The sequence below is a fragment of the Dipteris shenzhenensis genome, chromosome 26, assembly GCF_047967505.1.
Source record: "Dipteris shenzhenensis isolate YYH24624 ecotype China chromosome 26, Dip_SZ_1.0, whole genome shotgun sequence".
Classification (NCBI taxonomy): Eukaryota; Viridiplantae; Streptophyta; class Polypodiopsida; order Gleicheniales; family Dipteridaceae; genus Dipteris; species Dipteris shenzhenensis.
The window spans coordinates 27,766,334-27,789,667 of NC_141621.1; the positions used below are offsets into that span (position 1 = coordinate 27,766,334).

The window sequence follows — 23,334 nt, forward strand, 5'->3', positions numbered from 1 at the left end:
TAGCATGCAACGGTTATCTGATCGTGTAATTCACAGCAAGACCTTCTTTAAACCTTTAGCGAGGAATGAGCGTTGTTTACCATGGAGAGAGAAAGGAGATGAGGGTAGAGAGAGAGTAGAGTCGACAATCGATTGGGTCCCTGTACCCACTGAGGGCCCCCTCCCCCAATCAAGGGAGAATTTGCTTTATACTTGGAGAGCTGAGAAATACAAAGAACACTCTTCGAGAGAGCACGGAACGCGCTTCTGAAGAGCTCACTATGCACACGTATAGCAGACCCAAGGACCTAAGAGGCAACACCGACCAATACCGAGACCTTGATGCTGTCCACACTGACGATGTAGGATGCTTCTGCAAGGCAAGGAAGAGGCTTGTGCTGTCTACCGGAATGCAGGGTTACTATGTGAGTGAGAGAGTGAAAACTAGAAGTGATAGATCCTATGAGAGAACTGAGAGATGACTGAAATATAGAGCTGAGAGTGAGCTGTGTAAACTGTAAAAGAGAGCTGAGAAAGCTGAGGAAACAGTGTCCAAACCTCTCTCCGTTTGCTGGTCCAAACCTCCGACTGTTGTGCTGCGTGGTCACCTTCAGATCAGGCTGAACTGATGGCCAAGGGACTGAGGCTAGAGCAGGGCCAGATCTGAGGATCTCAGGGGCTGCACAGGAGGCTGAAGTGGAGCTGTAGGAGAACTGAAGGCAGGAGCAAACTGAATGAGAAAACATGGCAGCCAAGGGGCCCTTTTATAGGGCTGGACTGAGCCAACCCAGTCTGTAAACAGACCGACTCAGTCTGTTTTACAGACTGGCTGGCCTACAACCAGCCTATAAAAAGCCCTCCCTGGCTCATTTGCCAGGGGAGTTTTTGGGCAGCCTTTGCAGGCTGCCTTCCCTACTTACCTGTCCAGCCTTTGGGGACCCTAAAGGGACTCCTAACCTAGGCTAAGACCTAAACTATAAGATGGAAACACTTAACCTACTGTTCTCCAGTCATTAAGTATGTGAAGCAGGTGCTGGAAATTTTGAGGATGCATCAGCTTTATGCAAAATCCAGCAAATGCACTTTTAAGGCAAAGGAGGTTGAGTAGGCATGGCATTCGGGTGGACTCCGCAAAGGTGAAATGCATCAAAGATTGGCCACAGTCACAAAACCCCACCCAGTTGAGAGGATTTTTAGGGCTTGCTTCCTTCTACAAGCACTTTATTTGCAAATTTGCCAAGAGGGAAGCTCCTCTTACTGACCTCTTGAAGAAGGATGTTTTCGGTGGTCAAAGGAAGCACAATGCAGCTTTGAAGACCTGAAATTTTCTCTCACTCGTGCACTTGTCTTGATTTTTCACATCCTTTCATTGTGGAGGCAGATGCCAATGGCAAAGGATTGGGGGCTGTTCTGAGGCAAGAACACGGGATAATAGGCTTTGAAAGATTGAAATTTGATGCCAAATGCATGCTTTCAAGAAATGGCACCACTCTCTGTACGGGAGTAAAATTAAGGTGAAAACACATCATAGGACACTCTGATTCTTCCTTACGCAGCCAAATTTGTCATATAAGCAGAAGAGGTAGTTGGCTACAGTCCAATCCTATGATTTTGACATTGAGTACAAAAAAGCGAAGGAAAATCTGGTTGCAGATGCCTTGTCCAGGATGTGGGCTTGCAATTTGTCTGCTATCTCTACCATATATCAGGAGAAGATTCATGGCATTCACGAAGAGTATATGCAGAATTCCAAGGTAGCTCCCATATTTTCAGATTTGCAGAAGCCTTCTAGTCAAGGTCATCCGGAATACAAATTGCATAATGGGCTATTGTGGTGCCAAGACAAGATTTATTTAGTGCCAGACGGTTGGTTTCGCAAGAAATGCACTCGTCTCCCATGGCTGAACATACGGGTATCACTAAAACATATGAAAGAATCAAGCACAGTTTTACCTAGGAAGGCATGTGGAGAGATGTGGTTAAATACATGGCTGAATGCTTACAGAATAAAGTGGACAGCAAATTACCCGCAGGTCTCTTGCAGCCATTACCCATTCCAGAGGCCAAATGGACGCACATAGCAATGGATTTCATCACAGGATTGCCTTCTACAGAGAGGGGATGGGACAGCATCTTTGTTGTGGTGGATAGAATGACAAAACAGGCCCATTTCATACCCACTAAGACCCGGTATTCAGCATCACAGGTTGCTTGGCAATTCATTGAGCATGTCTTTAAGCATCATGGTTTCCCCCAGGAAATTGTCAGTGACAGAGATGCAAAATTTATGGTTCACTTTTGGCAGAAGTTATTTACAGCAGTGGGTACTTTACTCACACCTAGCACCGCTTACCATCTTGAGACTAATGGTGGACAGTCGGAAAGGGTGAACAAATGGGAGGAGTAACATCTGAGGCATTTTTGTCATGATACTCACAAGTCTTGGGATAAATGGTTGGCACTCACTAAATTTTGCTACACAGTACCAAGCATCTCTCCATTGGCATGAGCTTGTTTCAGGCAATGTACGGATGCAACGTCGGGATGCCTTCTTCAATTGCTGACATGGCTGTGAAAAATCACCAAGCACGGAATGACTTGGAGAGGATGGATGCCCTTCTGTAGTTGGCAAAAAAGAATATGCAGGATGCCCAAGCCAAGCAGAAGGAATATACGAAGGAACGCAGGAGAAATTTGTCTATCAAATGAGCCAGATTGCATTGCCATTACAAGAAATCATATATCCTATGGCACATATGTTTAAACGCCCTAAAGGGGCACATATGACAACACACATTTAAAGTAGTGCAAACGTTCTATTTAGTCTTCTTGTCTACTGTGTCCCCCCCTCTCTCCTCGATGTGTTTGCATCTCTTAAAAGCCTAGCTTTCTGCTGTGCATAATCTACAAAGAGGCACTAAAGGCATACCCTTCACGAAGAGCCCCTTGTGCAAAAGAAATGACATGGTGCTAAGATTGCTACTCCTATTTTCATTGATCTAAGTTTTCATCGAACCATCACTTCTAAGACGCTTGATCTCCAGTGTCGACACAAAGTAGCTGTCTTCAATTAGCAGCGCTTTATTGGGGCCTAAAGCAAGGGAAAGATCAGCTTGGAGATGATCAATTCTTGTCACACAACTAAGCAATTGGTTTTCCTCCTTTCTCTGGAATCTCTTCACCCTAACACCTCCCACTTGGTGTAGGTTTTGAACTAAGTGTTTCCTGCTCACTTAAAGTAAAGGGCTTTTCAGCGCCAAACCCATAAAACAACCGAAACTATTCAGGAGGTCAAATCGAATCTTCAGATGGCCTCCCTCACAACCCCATTAAAGCGATAAAAGTTGAACCTTTACTTACTGAGAAGACAAGGCAGCCACAAGAACTCAAGGAAGGGCGTTCTGCTTACTCCACAAGCAGCCCTCATCCGTATCTCTCCACAAAAAATGATGAGAAACCTCAGATTCCAATTCCATTCCAGACGTTCCCCTCCATGGGCTCAGACGTTTTTTATGTATTAGTGTTCCTATGGTTATGTTGTATTCGTCATGGGTGTGGATGCCCGCTTAGAGGCTTCACTCATTAAGCTCATTGTATCAAGTTCTCCCAATCTCATAGACCCTTCGGTCGTTCGAAGACTTTTTATAACTTTCTTTCTTTCTTTCTCACTCATCAGACAATTCAAGAATGGAAAACAATAGCCTAGGAAGAAGCACAGAGAGAAGATAACCATGTCAAAAAGTTACATGAGGGATTGAAACTCTACTTCAAACACCAGGAACAGAATAACAACTTAGTTTTATAAACATATATTAGATGCTTTCAAGATGGTCCTTCCTATATTACTCCAAAAATTCTATATATAGTGTTGGAAAGGTCACCTCCACATCTGTAAGCCCCCATATGAGGAGAGCATGGGGGAGGTGTACTTAGGACTGATGTGGCTGCCACATGGACAGCACATGGGCTGCCATGTGGCAGCACACTAGAGAAGGACATACTTGGCATGTCATAGGTGCTCTAGAGGACTGGATCAGAGGTGAAATAATTCTGGAGGACTGGATCAGCATGGATCAGAGGTGAAGTGATTGCAAGACATATGTGACTGTCTGCAGCAGGTAAGAGACCAGATCCGGGGCAGAAAGGCGTCCAGACAAAGGGCAAGACAGGCGCATCCTGTACGGGATACTTGCAGAGGGTGTACGGAACTGCTGGAGAGGTTCCAGGGCCTGGCAATGGCCTGACATCAGGCGGAAATGGGGCAGCAGGGCTGCGCACTATTTGGGGCAGGGTGGGGCCAGAAAAGGGCTGCAAAAGGGCAGTCCCCTGCCCTTATATAGGGCTGAGGGCTGGCTGGTTGGCTGGCCAACCAGGTCGTCCAGCACACAGCCCCATGGAGGGTCCCCACAGTCCCCCATAAAGGGCTGGTGGGTCGGCCCACAGATCGGCTCACTAGGGCTGGGCAATCGGCCACTTTTGGAGGGCCTTGGGGCCTATAAAAGGGGCCCCTTGGGAGGTCATTCATCATGCATTGGATCATCCATCAGGGCAGGCCTTTAGGGAGCAGGTTTGGAGCAGAGGAGCAGGAGATTGGGGCCTCTACATTCTGGAGGTCCAAGCAGGCTGTATACTGCAGACAGAGAGCTTGAAGAAGGGCTGCACACCTAGGCTGACACTCAGGGAAGCAAGGTGCTGGGGATCAGGCACGGAGACTAAAGTCTACATATGCTCGTCAGGGAGTACGTGGACTCAAGGATCTAGGAGTGCCTCGGAGGTAGTAAGACAACATCTTTTGGTGAGGACAAAGGACCACGATATGGTGGGACTTTGGCCCTCTATCGTATTGTGTCCATTGGACGGAATATTTTGTTGGTCCTATATCTCTCTTGAGCATTGTCTATTTGCTGATCTGCACATAAATGTGAAGCACACTAAGTAAGGACCTTTGTGATTCCACCCACACCACCATTGTGTGAGCTCCTGGGCTATTCTATCAGTTTTCCGCTGTGCATACCCTCTGTTTGGTTGATTTTCAACATATAGCCGGTGTCCTTTTGGAAGCTAGTCAAGTATCATTACATACAAAAGCATACAGCACAAGAGGAGCAAAGATGCAGGAAGAAACCGACAACAAAGGTCCCTCAGCTTGCTCATTATTCAAGTCATCTTTAGAACTCAATGCAATGCTCAGCATGACACCTGATGAATCCCCGTAGCAAAAAAGTGGCATCAAATACATCAGAACGTTTGTCCTGGCTCCCCTCAGTATGAGCTTCTCGAACATTTTGAGCTGTCTCTGCTCCCAACTATTCAACCAAAAAGAACAACTTATCACGTTCACATATACTATTTCAAAGCAAGTACACCACATATAGCATTAACTTGAGCTAAAGAGCCCTTAGAGCAATGTGTGACTAAGAAGAGTTCTTTTCAACTGCCACTTCTAAGTATCCAAGTCTTCAAATGAACACTCTGAAACAGGTCAGACATGCATGTAAAAAAATTACAATGAGGAAGAAGGGAAATCAGGAGATAACCTTTCAAAATCAGGGGCAGGTTCACTGTTCTTCTCAGTAGGCCTTCTAAGCATATCAAGGATTTCCCTTGAGATGTCTACATTGCGTGTCACAAGCAAATATGAAGCAGAATGTCCTATGTCAACCCTGCTAAAACAATCATCTCACATCTTTAGAAGAAAATGGCCGAGACCATGTAGTGAAGGCTTGCTATACCATCGTAACCCACTACTGGCATGCCCTCAATAATCAAAATTTTCAAGCACATACCTTGCATAAATCGCATTCTTCTTATTTTGCACCAAATATGACAGACTTAAAAGAAATTAAAGAATCAATTAACAAGCAGGCCAATTCCTTCAATACAAAGGCCATCGTATTTACAGTTGTTCTCAAATAAGTTTCCATTTGATATTTCTAGTCACCTTAGTACTCAATACCTTGCTAAACTAATAATTTTGAGAATTACAAAAACTTCACAGTTTTACTCAAGCAATAGAATAGAGTACATATGAAGTATTAGAATAGATGGTTTCATGATTCACCTCACAGCTTGCAAACCCAGTCCAACCATCACTTTCTTCACATCTCGTACTTTGTGACAAGCTTTTATATGCAAAACAAGATCTACAAAAACATTGGATAAATATTAGTATAACTGTTCACAGCAGTATGTGAGTGATTCATCCATAAAAGCTCAGTTGATAAATTAAGTATCAACAAAGACAAAATGTTTTTGGCTGATATGGAATGCACACCACTAACTTCAGACGTTAGATCCATTCACCTGATCCTCCAATAGGTAAACGCTGTTTTCCTGCCTCGGCAAGCATGTAGAGCATGTCGTTGCTACTCAGCAATAGATAGATATCCCTACCAATTTAAAGGTTCCGTCAGATTTTGATTCAGATCTCAGATCCAACCTGAATACATTTCTCTAAAACTTCACCACCTACCATAAGAAAGAGCACAGAAAATACCAGATATTAACCCTCTTTCTCGTCAATTAAATGGCCTGAAAGATGTTAGTCCTTAACCTAAAGCAGATATATTGGCATCAGAACCCCAGAGGGGGTAAAGACTGCTCAGCAAAAAGCTATAATAAAGAATGCTGTGCTTGGATCTCAGAAGATGAATCATCTCAACAGTCTCTCTCATGCTGAATCAAGAGATTTTTGACATCATATCAGGGCAGCCTGTAACCATTTTAAAGGAGGTTGGTCGCCATATGTCAGTGCCATCCCTAAAAGTTCTAGGCTATGACAACCTTAAGCCAAAAAAATGTGTACATGGGATCAGACATAGAATCAATACATTGTCAGCAATTGTTAAGGCACCTTATATGAGTACACCAATATAGCTTGGATCTCTCTCTTCATTGAAGGTCAATGTGTCTTTCAAAGTAACAATGTATTGGCCCTCAGTTTATGATAATATAGCAGCTTAAACTCAGAATCCTTGTGCACAGTCTACAGGGCTGAGGTATGACCACTGGTTGCTAGGTGGCCATGCTTCATCTAGTATATCAGAGTAAGTGCACTCTGCATGGGATTCCAAGAGACTCCAGTATTTATGGCAGGCCAGCACTGCACCTTGCCTCATACATCTCTGGGATGAGAGGCGTAGCCTTGACCTTGGTATAAAATTGGCCAATGCCCTATTGGCATCCTAATGGATATGCTCTCACCAATCACTAACATCAGTAAGACTTACTGCACAAACCAGTGAAGTCTGGAGTACGTGACAAAAATTATCCATCCTTGCAGTCAAGGGCCCAATTGATATTTCATTTCAGTAACAGGTAAGATCAGCAGTTGTCCCAACTACAATTTACAGGAATTGGCCCAATCTGAGAAAGGACGGACAGATTTTGTGAAAGATCGAGGGTCTCCTTCCAAGAGACCTGTTGATATAGTGCCATATTTTGCCTTGATGGCTCATGTATGATAACCAGGTCATGTGGAACTTTATCTCCTACTACCCAAGAAGTGGCAAGGATAACATACAATGTTGAGGGCATCCAGCAGAAGTCCCTTAGCCTGGTGCCTAGCCACCCACTACAGAGTCCTCGACACCCACAAAGGGTGTGGCCCACTTGGGTGAGAGGACTCCACCATTAGAGTATATATGGATTAGGGTTGATGCTTAGCCTTTCTGTATAAGGGACTACAAGCCCCCCTCCCCTCCCAAAAACACACACACCCCACGGCTTTATCCATGTGTCATTTGGCTAGCAAGAAAGGGCCACTAGTCCTTTTCTTGTCGATTTCCATGTTAAGGCCATCACCTCCAACACCCCCCCTTGGTCACATCCCCAATTAGCACGTTTTAGCCAGCCCAAAGGAGGCAACAGCACGATCCATAACCTTAGCAATGAGGCTCCAGCAACAACCCGAGAGCTATGAGTAGCCCGGTAAAAACTGTGGGGGGGGAAAGACCAAAGGTTTTCTTGCAATCCCACACTTTGTGGACTTCTAGAGAAAATCCATCCAAGAGTCTAGAGAGGATTAAGCTTTCCTAGAAGTGTATTGTCTAGGCAACGTGTGCCAAGATCAATTGGAATAAGTCAGCTAGTTTCTTCACAAAATCTGAGGACTTTCAAGTTTGGGAGGGAGACCTTAGTTTCTGATCAGTTTCTTAAGGGCAAACAGTGAGATACTTGGGATGTTGGGAAAGACTTGACATCTCAACTACCCCAGTGCTAGAGAGTGTTTGGCACAAGCTCTTTTATCAGAGCTTGGCCAAACTCTCCTTGGCAAGGAGAGCATTTGTGGTAAACTAGGTCAACGGCCTAGTATATTACCCCTTGCTAGTGCTTTCATAGGGCATGCATGGGGCAGCCTTATGCGCTTGTATATAGTTGCTTGTGCACAGGCGCGGACGGCACACGTAGCAGGGTCACCTAAAAGATCATGATTCTACCTTAGGTAGAGGAGGCCTGAGTATCATTGGTCTAGAGATGCAGAGCAGAGCCATGCTCGCAAGCTCGTAGTTAGGGACCTTGCTCCAAGCTTCGAGCCTTGGAAGCTAGGAAGGATATAACAGCTCCTCAAACTACTAAACTTTTCATTCAAGAGATCTTCTGACTTCATAGTTTACGGAGATCCATTACCTCTCACAATGACCCAAAGTTTGTGAGTCACTTTTGGGATGCTTTTTGTTTGAAAACCTTGGAGCCAAGGCATAATCTTCCACTACTTTTCATCCCCAAACTGATGGTTAAAGTAAAAGCGCCAATAAAGCCATCACTAGTATGCTATAAGCCAGCTTAGACCTGGTGAGAATCGGATTACTTATAGGCTGACACCGCCAAAATGATACTTTTCATTCAGCTATTTGAAGGCTTATAAAGGATAACCTCTAATTGAAGAAGAACCAAAACTTGAGAATGCAATTGAGTTATTGTTCGCGGAACAGATTATTTACCATCAAGAGAAGGGCATCCACAAACAAATGAGAATCTAGTACTTAATGAAGTTGAAGGACCATCCAGCATAACACAATAGATGGATGAGTCTTTATTTGAGCAATATTCAAACATATTGAAGCTATTCCAAAAGCCCTACAATTCAGGGCAGCATGAGAGAACATCATGATCAATGTCATCTACAGATATTACTAATTGGACATTGTGCCACAATTCTGTAGATCTTATTAGTATTGCAATGTAACACAGAGATAGCCTAACTCACTCTTTCTCCTGCTCACTACTATCTGAACTGAAAGAATAATGCACTCAAAACACAAGTGAAACTGTCGAGTGAGTGTGAGAAATACAAAGAAAGAAAGGCGTATTAACGTCCACGGGAGGCCTCATGGGCCTATGGGACAAAGTACACAAAAAAGCGAACTCATACAAGCCTCAATGGGCTAAAGAAAAGGGCACACTAGAGACTAGGACCCTTGCTGAGTACTAATCTATGCTAACAAAGTCATAATCACGAATAGAAATAGTCAACTGCAACTGCATAGTGGACCAGATCAATCTATCCAATATCAGGTACAAACTGAAAACAAGACAATCTCGGCGCTGGGACTCAAAAACCAGAGCCTAGTACATGATGGTTCTCTAGTGGGCTGCGAAGATGTCTCGTATCTGTGTTTGTCGAGCTGTCTCGCGCTACGGTGGGGGACGCAGTCTCCTCACTCTTTGAACTCTCTGAGCTATATCCCACGCACTGAGGCTACACCGATGGTAAATGCGACTACGTTCGTGGCCGCTACCTTGGGTGTGGCTGAGCACAGGATAGAGAGGGCATGGTGGGTGGGGAGAGATCCCAACCGAGAGCAATCCCTGATCATACAGTTCCATGACACTCAGGCACGACTTTCAGCTCTACGACGCAAGTCAGTCCTTCGAGATCAGCCAGCGATCTCTATGGATGAGGACCTCACACCTCTACAGGTTGAGGAGAGGCGATCTTTGCTGCAGCAGCGGGATTAGGCCCGGAAGGAGGGGAAGTGGGCAGTGGTACGAGAGGGACGACTTCTTACAGGCCCCCGTAGGGCACCTGCCCCCTCCCCTACATAGGGAAGCGGGGTCTATGAGACTCAGATATCCGAGACCCTGTCCTGCACCATTTGGAACTGTAATCTCTGTCGGTCCCCCCCCTGAGGAAGGCTATGATAGGTCGGACCTCAATAGAGTGCACTCTGAGGACTCTCTATCGCGCATGTGGTCTCTACATCCCTCTCTCGATGGTACCATGTCGGCTGCTGATACAGACTGCTCTCATGTTGGCTAGCTCCTCCTCCTCCACTCCACTGTGTCCTGGGGCTGACTCAAATGTATAGAAGTCTGTGGCGCGTCGCTGTGCCCAATCATCCTCTATGTCATGTGGTGGTCTTGCAATCCCCTACTGCTCTCTGATCTGTCGCAACAATGTCTCCCTGTGTCGACGCATCTCCATCAGATAAAGCCCGATGCAGAGCTAGTCATGGAATCGTGATAAAGGGCCGAAGCCACTCCCCAGGTAGAGACAGTGGTAGCGCCCCTCGATCTCGTAGTAGGCTGGGCAAACAGAAAGAAAATACTCCTCTGTCTCAACTACCCCCAACATGCAAACCCACTGCTCTCTGGGTATACCTGCTGCTCTCCCAGCCTCGGTCCTCAGTTGATGGGACAAAACCCGCAACGCAACAATGGCAATCCTCAGTACATGGGAGACTCATCTGTCCTCGAGATACTGGGGTCTAATGATGAATTCCTCCTCTAATACTCTCAAGAAGGGTCTTGGTGGGGAGCTCTTGGTCTTCCCCCCAAGTTCAAGATGTATGAAGCTGGAGGAGGTCTAACCATATGATACGGTTGATCTCATCTCGTGGGATCGACTCAAGAGGCGCATCCAAGGCGTTAAGGGGGAGGACTGTTTATATGCTCATGGAAAGCAAGAGCAGTCACAGTTTCATCAACAGCCAAACCTAACAGAAGGTGAGGCTTGTTGGAGATTGACCATGGGCTGAGAGTTAAGTTGCTAATGAACAGCAAACGATTAGCAGGCAATGTTGCCAGGATGCACGGATCCGACTCTCTCATGATTATGATTTTACAGGAGATCTATTTGCATTAGACATGGGTCTGATTTGCATTGTCTTAGAATGTGATTGGATGAAATCCCTGGGGGAGTTAGCATGACCTAAATGCCGTGAGCCTCTACCTTGCACATAAGGGCAAAACAGTGGTTTTGCAGGGTTTGACAGCCCCAAAAATGCAGATTCTTCAGCAGGGCAGTTGGCCCAAGAGCTCAAGAAAGAAAGTGATATCTATGCATTGCATGTGTCAGTGAAGCATTCTCCAGGTGAAGGATGTGGAAATGCAGCAACAACTCTCAAATTTTGCAGATGTATTTGCTGACATGCCATGTCAGTTACCTCCCAAGAGAGATGTTGATAATGCCATAGTTTTAGATTCTGGCGGCAAGCTCATAAACAAGGTTCCATACTATCTCTCTAAATTGGAATAGAAGGAAGTAGAAGGACAAGTACAGAGTTGCTTGAGAAGAATTTTATTTATCCTAGGACTTCTCCCTTCACCTCCCAAGTGCTCCTTGTCGCAAAGACAGATAGTTCATACCGCATGTGCATTAATTACAGAGATCTCCACTATCAAAAGAAGATTTCTAATTCCCGGGATTGATGATTGTTGGATGAACTAAAGGGTGGTCAAATCTTCACGAAAATAGATCTGGAATCGGGCTATCATCAGATCAGAATGAAGGAGGATGATGAGCACAAAAGAGCCTTCCGTATAGAAAGGGGTTTGAATGAGTACAAGGTAATACCTGACGAATGCACACGGCCACCTTTCAGGTGCTTATGAACAAAATGATGCAGCCGCTCCTCTTCCAATAGGTGCTGGTTTTTTTTTCTTTGATGGCATTCTCATTTACATCAAAAGCGTACCAGAGGACATTGAGCATGTTAAACAAGTACTATAAATTTTGAGTTTACATCAACTCTATGCAAAAGCGAGCAAAGGTGCTTTTATGGCAGCAGAAGTTGAATACTTGGGGCACATTGTGAGCAGAGATGGGATTAGGGTGAACCCCGCAAAGGTGAAATGCATGAAGGAATGGCCACAGCCACTAGATCCCAAACAACTGAGAGGTTTTTGGGTCTTTCCTCCTTCTATAGACGGAAATTTGCCAAGAGGGAAGATCCTCTTACAGACCTCTTGAAGAAGAATGGTTTTTTGTGGTCAAAAGAAGTGCTTGAAGGCCTGCAATTTGCATTAACTCATGCCCATGTGTTGGTATGTCCTGATTTCTCAGTCATTCATTGTGTAGACAAATGCTAGGGGCAAAGGCTTGGGGGCTGTTCTAAGGCTTTCATGGTGTAATAATTTTTGAAAGCAGACAATTTGATGGCAAGGAGCTCACCTACCATGTTTATTGTCAGGAAATGGTGGCCATCCTACATGCCTTCAAAAAGTGGCATCACCACCTTTATGGGAGAAAAATCAAAGTCAAAAATTGATCATAGAACACTCAGATTTTTCCTCACGCAGCCCATCTTGTCAGCCAAGCAAAAGAGATGGCTGGCTTCAGTGTAGTCCTATGATTTTGACATTGAGTCAAGAAAGGGGGGAAATTTTTTGTTGCAAATGCCGTGTCCAAGATGTGGGCTCGCACGCTATCTACAATTTCTACAATTTACCAGTATTGGAGACATGGTATTTTCCGAATCACAGAAGCCCTCATGTCAAGGTCATCCTGATTTTAAATTGCATAATGGGTGGTGGTGGTTCCGGAACAGAATTTACTTGGTTCCAGACTCACAATATAGGCAGCTGGTGTTGAGAGAGATGTGTTCTTTCCCTATGGCAGGACATACACGTGTCGACATATGAGAGGGTAAGGTAGAGTTATTCTGGGAAAGTCTATGGAGAGATGTAGTCAAACATGTTGTTGGATGTCTGCCGTGCTAGCAAAATAAATGAACATCAAACTACCAGCTCGTTTGTTGCATCCATTAACCATTCCAAAGGGTAAACTGACACACATAGAGATAAATTTCATTACAGAATTGCATTCTATAAATAGAGAATGGGACAACATCTATGCAGAGGTGGTTAGGCTGACAAAACAAGCCATTTCATACCCACCAAGACTCAGCATTCAGAATCACAGGTTGCTTTGCAGTTCATTGATCAAGTGTTTAAGCATCATGGATCCCTCAGGAAATTGTCAGTGATTGAGATGCAAAATTTATAGGCCATTTCTGGCAGGAATTACTTAGAGCAGCGCATACCTTACTCACTCCTAGCACTGCATATCATCTTGAGACTGATGATCAGTCTGAAAGGTGGAACAAATGGGTAGAGGAAAACCTGAGGCATTTTTGCCATTGGTGGACAGTGGTAGCAGTCCCACCGATGGAACTTTTCTGAGGCCCCTCTCACGGGGAAGGGCTGCCCACTGATGCGAAACCTACATATGATTGGCAGAGGCTGGCAAGAGGACTCGTTGGGGCTCGCCCTTGCTGCAGAGAGGAGTTTCATGGTTAGTGCCTCCTTTGGCATCCGGAGGTTCAGGATCAGGATGGCCTTATGCTAGGAGACTAGGACTCACATCAGATGGGCTCCGTGAGACAGTGGCCCAACCAGCTCCTTTTGGACTTGGAGTAGGCTCCCCTCGGAGGCAGATGTGAGGCTGGGAGCCATTTTCACCTCCAAGGGGCAGGGCAGCCCATGAGAGAGATCAATGCAGCCATCCCTGAGTCCTTGTGGGCACGACTACAGACTTGGGCAGGCAGTCAGGGGTAGGGCCAGTTCTCCGAGACAGGTGTTCCCTTGAGGATTATGATCAAGCGGGGCAGAGACCAAGCCAGCTTCTTCAGAGCAGAGCCGGGAGGGCTTCTTCAGGCACTGGTTGGGTTTTCACTCAGCTCAGGTCGGCCCCCTTCTATCTTGAGACTAGTCAGACAGCACGGTGTGTGTGTGTGTGTGTGTGATTTTCCGGCAGGGGGGGGGGGTTGTTGTTTAGCCCTCCCTCCACTATAAAAGGGGTCTCTTCCCTCACTCTACTGAACCCCTTCTTCAAGGCATCTCAGAAAGAGAGAGTGCAGCCCTTAGTTCTCACATTGATCAGCCTCACTTTTTTTAGATTTTTGTAGGTCACTTTCAGCAAGGTTTTCCCACTCCTTGTAAAAGTATACACTTAGGTCTTTTCCAGTTTGTGGGTTGTTTGTTTATGCACCAAATCTGAGACCAGTTGTAGGACCCTTGGTTGATCTTCTGTTATGTGAGGTAGCTACATCAGTAGACCCTTTCCTCTGAAATCATTAGTGCTGCCCAAAAAATTCTAATGACTTTCCCACATCTTTTTCAGAAATAGCATTAATCTATAAGGGAGATGCACCCAGACGTGGATCAGCTGAATTAGCTGATGGCAACACACCTCTGCTTGAATGCGTGACATTGCACCAGATCAGCAAAATTTTGTCTCTCAACACCTCTCTCTCTCTCTCTCTCTCTCTCTCTCTCTATATATATATATATATAACGAGTGGGGAGATACTGCCTTGTCACAGGGGAACACACAGAAGACAAAATCAACTTCCTCAAGGAGAAGATACCACAAGTGGAATGGGATCCAGATATTCTCTGGAATATCCAACAAAATCTGGAATATCCAACAAAAGGTACAAATCTCTCTCAATGACAAGCCAGCAAATTCTCCAACAAACACGCAAGCTTAAGGGCACAAAGATATGGATATCTGAGGAGCTCACTGCAACTCAGCTCAGACAAAAATCCATTGAACTTACTAAAGTGACAGAACCAAGAAAGTATGAAAATGGGCAGCTCTACCATGAAAGACAAGCATTCATTAGAGAATTCAAATCTAAGCCCAAAGACTCGGTCTTAAACTGATGTAATGAAGGTCACACTATGACAGTACCAGAATTTAGGTATGCTCTATAATAACGGTGAGCTGCTTTATGCACTCTCTACGAGATGCCTTGTGCACTCCCCTTGTCCTCGTAGATGATGTAATTTCCTCTCTTTGATGTGTGCCTTGTCTCATAGGCCCGTGAGGCCCTCAGCAGATGTCTCTCTCTCTCTCTATCTCTCTCTCTCTCTGTCTCTCTGGGCCCAACCAATTCCTCTCGGCCTGAACTTCGCAATTATACACAGTAGTTGAATCTGGAATAACCTACCTTAGACATGAGCCGTCAGATATTTGATTATGTACCCAAAACCACCTGATGGTTGGTGGGATTAGGCAAAGACAACCTAAAGGGTAAACTCCTTCAGTAACAACAGACGTAAGTCACCCCAGAGCATGAAAATTTTGACTGTATCTACCTTAAAATGATGCATTGCATTTTTTAGTAGCAGCCATGGCATCAAGAAGAATGACCAAACAGCATTCAAGAAATCTTTTTGCACGCATCCTTTCCATCTTTGGATAAAACCACTTGTTTGCAGTAAACATACATACGTTCTCCCAACCTTCAGGAACGTTGGCATTACAGCACATAGCACAAGCATCATAGACCTAAGGAAGAACCATTCCAGACAAACCAAGGACACAACGTAAACATTCCAAAAATACTACCCGAATATCACAATAATAATGGCAATGATCACCTCTCCACTGGAGACTCCTCCCAAAGCCGAATACAGCCACATTTTATGTATTGGAGGCAAATTTCAGCCTGCTCAGCATTCCCAATTTTCAGCCGAAAGATGTCCTCCACTGGAACTTTCAAGTTATCTTCTATGACCATTACAGTATACACTCATGAGCCTAGAATGTATACAACCTTACACACAAAGAATAATTGAAATGCAAATTTTAAAAATGACAGTTAAAAATAAAAAAGAAACAAGGTCAAAGCGGGAAGCTGGAGGATGTGATTTTTTCTTTTATTGTGCAAAGGAGGTGTGTGGGGCTGTAGTGGGTTGTTGTGGTTGGGGGGGGGTGGGGGGCGGGGGGGCAGGTTTATTTTATAGAACAAAGGCCAAAACCATATCCAAAATGAGAAAAAAAAAATTGGCAAGGCAACCACCATTTTGAATTTTCATGTACGATGCATTAGCTTCCTTGTAGGTATGTGTGTGGCCCATATGAATGTGTATGCATATGGGTGCGCTCACACAGGCATGTGTGAGCATTTGTCGATATGCATGTATGTATACACACAACATACATGTACATATGTATTTGTGATACATTGCATGTGTTTGTGTATGTACATAGGTGTGTAAATGTACGCATCTATGCTTGTGCAATATATGTATGTAATATACATGTACGTATGTACCTGGGTGCCCATGCACCTATAAGCTTGTGGATATCTGTGTGTATTTGAGTGTATAAATAGTCACATATATACTTGCACATGTGCATGCATATATAGATGATAGTTACTTTTGTGTGTGTGTGTGTGTGTGTGTGTGTGTGGCGGGGGGTCGTTCACATCCGCTTTCTACTAAACTCAGTGTGTCTGCATGCATGAGTGCATCAAATCCGTTTTCTACTGAACTTGCTACAACCCTCCGTTTTGTGTGTGTGTGTGTGTGTGTGTGTGTGGCGGTGGTGGTGGTGTGGGGGGGCGGGGGGGGGGGGGAGGAGAAGGCATCCGCTTTCTACCAAACTCACTGTGCGTGCATGCGTGAGTGCATCAAATCCGTTTTCTACTGAACTTGCTACAACCCTCCGTTGACTTGTCTGAATGGGAATCGGCAGGATCAGGGGGGGTGCGGGCCCCAGCAGGAAGGAGGAGTGGCTTCTGTTAACCCAAAACAAAATTCAAAATGAGAAAATTAAACTACTTGGGAAATCAAGCATCAGACTGGATCTTATCCATTAAATACCAAAAGTTTTCCTGCATGTATCTATGTGGTCTCTGTATGTCTACACCCACACAAAGGTGCATGTGAACCTTTATATGCACATACGTATGTTATATACATGCATGCGTGCATGTATTTTGTTTGTATGTGCATAGGGGTGTGAATGTATGCATGTGCTTGTGCATTGTATGTACCTATGCACATATGTGTCTGCATGCACACACGCATGAATGAGTGTTTATGCTTGTGTGCAGATATATATGGAAAATATCCATACATGAGTGGGTATAGATAAGTAGATGTGTGTGTGCATTCAAGTGTGTGACCTTTGTTCTCTACTGAGTTCACAGTACGATCCTCAGGTTACTGCTTGGAATAAGTTGAACCAAATCAATTAAACTGTTCAACTTAGAAGCCATGATTCGTGGAAACCTTACCTTCTGGCATTGATGAAGGCACAGCGTTTCGTGCCTCCACATATACAGTGCCCAAACCCTTTTCAGCTTCCACCGCAGAACCTAAAATCTGATTGTCTAAGGAAGACTCTTCCATGATATTGAATTGCACATCATCTGTTTTTAAAGACCTCAAAGAACCGGATTCAGCACAGTTTGAATTTAAAGATTCTCTTTCTGAAATACCACTAGTATCTCTTTGCAATCCATCTGCTTTGATGAGTGGTTCAACAGTATCTGAAATCTCAGCTGATTTAATAGAAGGATCGCAAGTGGCAAGCTTCAATCCATCCACGCCATTTTCTGGCTCCAAATATTTGCCTGAAGTCTGGCCTTCCTCTGATATAGCCACAGTTCGAACTCTTCTACTCTTTCTTTTTCTTTTGAGCATGGAAACAGAGTTTTCAGAGATTGCCTGATTTTTACCCCCTCCAGCATTAGCCAGAATATCGTCACTGCATGCTGGATTCAGATGACCAGCTCTCGAGGCCTCAGCCTCCTTTTCTTTCGGCACGCTAGGCCAACTAGACATTATCATTGAATGCTGCTCGCCTGGTGACTCATGTTTTATTTCTCCATCATGTGGATCACTACATCTTGATTCTTCACTGTAATAGCTGGAAACTCCTGTGTTTTCAGCCTGTCCCAAGACATCATCTTCTTTTGGACTGATAGAATGCTGATCTAGGCAAGATTCAAGAGAGTCACGTTCAAGGCTATCCATTCTAAAGCCAACTGGACTTCTGGGACTATCTCCTGACGTTGAGGAGCCTGAAAGCAAAATGAGGCTGTTATCATCGCTAGTTTCACTATCACTTGAAGAAGGTGCACAGCCTGAATCCAAGGAAAGACGAAATAACTCCTCTTCCAAATATTGGCGCTTCTGCAAGACCTCTTCGTGATAATGAGGCGGAGACCCAAGGACACCTGCATTCCCACGCGATTCCACCACCTCATCAATGACCCTCAAAGAGCGAAAACTTTCATCCATGCTGGTCTGTTCTTCATCAGCTGCATAACCCAATCCACGGAGCATGTTGTCCTCTGCATTGATGCCAGTATGTGCTTCCCAAGTTTTCCTATCAGGCCGTGGGCTATTCTCCTCTTCATATACTATTTGAGAACCCACAGACATTTTTGGACTCGATGATGGTGAGTTCAGTCCTGATTGACCACCTGCATCATCTGGGTGAACAGAGCTCTCATCAATGGCAGAATCATGTTCCTGAATTGTCACACCATGCTCCTCTCCCAACGCTGTTTTCAACCTTTCTCTCCGTTGCTGCCTATTCAATAATGCTTCGAAGGGCCTATGTTGATGCCTTCGATGCCTCCTGGTCCACCTTTTGCGCAATTCCCTGAGTTTTGCATCCATCATTAGCTTCCTATTTTCACTTCGCAAGTCAAAGCTTTGCTGGCGCTGGCGATGTCCCTGTCCCTGTCCCTGTCCCATCTCATGATCATTATCTTCCAGCAATACCTTCAGTTCTTGGAGCCAATCTTTAGAACCCTCTTCCTTCAAAGCTTCTACTTTCTGCATAAGTTGCATTGCCTCCACCTTACCTTGGTCACCTTCATCCAAAGCATCTTGTCTTCTGTCTTTGACATCCCTTGGATAGTTACCAGACAAATGAAATCCAGTGGCCTCATCCTGTTCTACAGCTTCTTGCACCAGAGACGTCTGAGGGGACTCTACATCCTGTATCAAGGCAAGCCTGGAGGTTTTCCTCTGCAAAAAAATCCACAAAGGGTCACACCGACCGAAACCTTGTTAGCCTCATTATGATGATGACAGTGGTTATCAGCCTACAAAAGTTTCAGGTCTATTTTCAAACGAAAGCTTCTAGCAGCTCAACCTAAATTACTCAAACAGGCATTTATCACAGCGTAAATCAGAGCCTGAGCCAGTTCACTCACGACTTATTCATTTTGTGCGAGTGGAAACTTTAAAAGTTCAACCATTTGTGTTCACTGTTGCCTGGTTGTTCATCATAGAGTTCTTTCATTAAAAACTCTTTGTCATACCAGTTCTGACAGGTCAGCTAGTTTCAATAGGTCATCATTTTTGTACGTTGTGGATGTGTAAGCTTTGGTTGTTCAACATGGACTTATTCATTAGTGGAAACTTTAAAAGTTCAACCATTTGTGTTCATTGTTGCCTGGTTCTTCATCATAGAGTCACTTCATTGAAACCTCTTTGTCATACCAGTTCTGACAGGACAGCTAGTTTCAATAGGTCATCAGTTTTGTACATTGTGGATGTGTAAGCTTTGGTTGTTCAACATGAAGTCGAACTCATTCTTTTTCCTAGGGTAACTCAGCCCTAAAATTGAGTTACGTTTCTTCTTGTAACAAGGAAAGGAGAAAATGCTTACAGCACAAAGTGCACATGCATCAACTACCTTTGCCCTTGGCAAGTTGGCTTTCCCTTCTGAAGTCCGGGGAGAGTCATCACTGCCCATCAACATCTCCTGTGTTTCAGCAGTACTTTCAGCCGGAGCATATGAACCATACACAGCCTGCTGTGTCACCCGCTTAGAAACCATCCTCATAACATTCCGGAATTCTGATCGCATAATTTTCCTTCCATCTAGATTAACCTGGGGAGTTTACATAAACGTTGAGGCCTCATTAGCGACCCTAATCATATGTTCGGTAAAATTTGGGAAACTGCTGACTATGTTTCACAAAGATTGCATAATCGAGGAAGACATCAATGAGTCTTTGAGTACTGTGGAATTCAGAGGACTCTTCAACCACAAAAACTAAATACATAATAAATTTGGAAAACCCTGCAAAAAGGAAAAGCATGATTGTCACCTTGGTTGGATCTGCAAAGAAGCTGAACACTTCTTCTCGATAACGAGGAGAGACACTTAAAGGGTTGCCTTCTAACAAAAGAATTTCAAGAGATGGTATAGTAGCGACTGCTTGAATCTCCTTCAAACTGGAAATCAGGTTGTGTGAGAGATCAAGGGCCTCTAGAGAAGTGAGAGCAGCGATACCATGCACACTCACGAGAGCATTGTTCCTCAGCACCAACTTACTGATGTGGCTTTTAACCTGAAACGGTAAGAAAACATGGTCAAGAATGGCTTTTCTGAGAAAAGTACGAGGCCTTAGATGTACGATCTCCGGCGGACCTGACTGAGGGCTGAGACGTTCCGCAGCTGGTTAAATCCAAGATCCAGAAATTTCAACTTTGCGCAAAAATGCAGATTGGCTGCTTTCGCAAAACGGTTCCTGCTTAGATCTAAAAATTGTACTGCGGGCAGCAAGTGGAGAGAGTCATCCATCAGAAGCATCCCATTAAAAGCACAAGAGACGGACGTCAAGCGGCTCCAGACAAGGGCGTCCTGAATTTCCACGGTGCGCTCAGCAAAAATGTGCCTAAGAGCATCCTGCACCCGAGCAGCAAGCAAACGCCGGAAAATCAGCTTCTCGGTAGGAAGGAGAACAACGCAAGGCAAAACAGAAGTAGACTGACCGCGGAATTATGGCAGATGAGCCTCTCCAGAATGGGCCTCAGTTCCAGCAAACCCCGAGCTGCAGAAGTCGAAAGATCGCATCCTCTGAGCTCTAACGATCGCAACCGTCCGAAGGGCGAAAGAGTAACAGGTGACGGATCCCGAACAGGGGGAGGCAACACGGACACAACCTTCACAGAAGTCAGCAAGCTGAGCACACGACTAAGCTGCTCCAATGCACGATGATCACCAAGATCAGCGATGTAAGCTCGCAAGTAATCCACCGGTGCCCCTGTCCGCAGCCTCTCAAGCTCGTGTAATGCGTCTAGCCTGGTCTGGACGTAATGCAGACCAACCGGATTGAGTTTCAGAACAAGGCTTCCGTCCAGCAAGGCCCATGCATGTTCTTCTACGAATCGAGCGAGCAGGTCCAAATAGCGATCTCCCGTGACGATCGCCATGGGGAAGGCACCAGTTTTTGCAGGCTTTGATGAATTTTTCGCAGCAAACGTGAGGAGAAGCTATCGACTGTTCCGAACGGCATTGAACTGTGCCGCCCGACCTACAAAGAGGCTTGTGCTAACGGTTCCAACTGGAGGGATTCTGCTTGCAATTAAGGACGGCGGAATTCAGGAAGCGAAAATTTGCAGGGAGAGAACGAAGACAAGCAATGAGGCAACAACCATTGCAGCTTTTGGACCTCTGTTGTGTTTACCTGGAATCGAAAATTTCTGGCCGTCGCAAGCTGTTGTGTTTACCCTGGAATCGAAAATTTCTGGGCAGGCGAGGGCACAGAGAGAGGATTGAAGGCGTCCTGGTGCAATGGAGATGGAGCAATCTGTGTCCGAGAAGGTAGATAAGCAAAAAGAGGAGAAGAGCACCGTTTTCAATCGGGTTCAGCGCGAAATTGTGTGAGATTGGAGGAGGCCATGGGAGGAGGAAGGGAGGAAGAGGGAAAGGGAGGGAGGTTAGGAGGGAAGGGGAGATGGTGAGGCAGGGAAAGCGTGGGAGAGGAAGAAAATCGCCATAGCCAGAAGGAAAGCTTTGCTTGCAGGACTCTGAGACCACAAAAACAACAAAACGATGAAGAAGAAGAAGAAGAAGAAGAAGAAGTGCACATACATAGAGCCCGAGAAGAAGAGTGTTTAGGCTCTTCACACCCTCACTATTAACACTCCCACATTTTTGCTTCCTCCCCCCCCATTTTAAACTTCACCAATCACTGCCTCCCTTACCATTTGCCTCCTCCTCCTCCTTTCTTTCACGCTTTGGTACCTTGTCACACCTCCTTTCACATATTTGAGTGTGTGTGTGTGTGTGTGTGTGTTTTTTTGGCCTCCCTGAGGAGGGAACGCTTTAGTAAAGGTGTTTCTGTTTAACCAAGGGAAAATTATATGGATTTTTTGCTATTTTGGTCCCCATTTTTTTCTCCCCCTTTCTCTCTACCCCCTTTCTCTCTCTCTCTCTCTCTCTCTCTCTCTCTCTCTCTCTCCTCTTCTTCTTCTCCTCTCAACTTCCAGGGCAGGCCTTTTGAATGTATTCAACTTTTTGTGTGAGAGAGACATTTGTGTCTATGATTTCACCCACAAAAGAAATGTATTTTGTGTGTGTGTGTGTGTGTGTGTGTGTGTGTGTGTGAGAGAGAGAGAGAGAGAAATGTGTGTATGATTTCACCCCAAAAAGAAATGTGTGTGTGTGTCTGTGTCTGTGTCTGTGTCTGTGTGTGTGTGTGAGAGAGAGAGAGAGAGAGAGAAATGTGTGTATGATTTCACCCAAAAAAGAAATGTGTGTGTGTGTCTGTGTCTCTATGTGAGAGAGAGCGAGCTAGCTCTTAACAATTCCATTTTGTACCTTCACTCTTTCTTTGTGATGTGTCTTTACCTTGACTCCTTATTGCATGTGTCTCTGTGTCATTCAACTCGCATTCCCTATCAATACTCATGTGCATGCGTGTGTGTGTATGTGTCTACACATGCAAGAGTGCACGCACGAGAGAGAGAGAGAGAGAGAGAGAGAGAGAGAGGACTTTTTACTTGTTCCAAAATACACACACACATTGCGGAAGGAGTATAGAACACACATTGCAACTATACTCCTTTTGCTGCGTGTGTGTGTGCGTGCTTTCTATTGGACCAATCATTGTAACCAAACTCAAGAAATAATTCATTGAGAAGTTGAGCCCACATTCAAAAACTTGCATCTCATTGATCATAATAGTTGCATGACCTCCCAATCAACATCACCCATTGAGTTCGCGATGTTTGACAACCAACCATCCCTCTACACCAATAGCATAGCCGAGTCCAACCTGATGAAACTATCGTCATGTGTGCTACCATCCCAATTTTCATTGTCATCAATACATGTATCCTCACCATCTCTTGTCTACTAGCAACATGTGCCATAGGAATGCCAATTTTCATTGTCATCAATACATAGGAATGAAACTAGCAAGATGGGTAGAGGACATAATTGGATATGCTACACTATATCTTGCACAAGCCTCCACTCACTTAGCTTATCAATATACTTGAAAGGCTTAACAATCATAAAGGTCCGCAATTGACTCACACTCTATTAAGCTGTCCCATTCTATCGACTCGTCCTATTAAACC

The 23,334-nt window shown here is 44.8% G+C and overlaps 1 protein-coding gene across 4 annotated transcripts in view; it reads right to left on the reverse strand.

Annotated features, from left to right (window-relative positions):
• LOC147884910 (uncharacterized) overlaps nucleotides 1-21,908 on the reverse strand; it is a 35,069-nt gene extending 13,161 nt beyond the window's left edge. For 2 of the 4 annotated variants that reach the window (XM_087397492.1, XM_087397495.1), the window contains exons 1-11: nucleotides 21,435-21,908; nucleotides 20,740-21,322; nucleotides 20,396-20,653; nucleotides 20,073-20,315; nucleotides 19,628-19,852; nucleotides 17,235-18,981; nucleotides 15,589-15,718; nucleotides 6,283-6,368; nucleotides 6,041-6,122; nucleotides 5,517-5,642; nucleotides 5,179-5,285 (exon numbers count right to left, since the gene is read on the reverse strand). In XM_087397492.1, coding sequence (XP_087253618.1) covers nucleotides 5,179-5,285; nucleotides 5,517-5,642; nucleotides 6,041-6,122; nucleotides 6,283-6,368; nucleotides 15,589-15,718; nucleotides 17,235-18,981; nucleotides 19,628-19,852; nucleotides 20,073-20,315; nucleotides 20,396-20,653; nucleotides 20,740-21,180 — 3,445 coding nt within the window. In that variant the 5' untranslated portion in view covers nucleotides 21,181-21,322; nucleotides 21,435-21,908. The remainder of the gene's footprint in view (nucleotides 1-5,178; nucleotides 5,286-5,516; nucleotides 5,643-6,040; nucleotides 6,123-6,282; nucleotides 6,369-15,588; nucleotides 15,719-17,234; nucleotides 18,982-19,627; nucleotides 19,853-20,072; nucleotides 20,316-20,395; nucleotides 20,654-20,739; nucleotides 21,323-21,434) is intronic. The other 2 variants (XM_087397494.1, XM_087397493.1) reach the window with 2 other exon arrangements.
• Nucleotides 21,909-23,334: the final 1,426 nt, after the last annotated feature.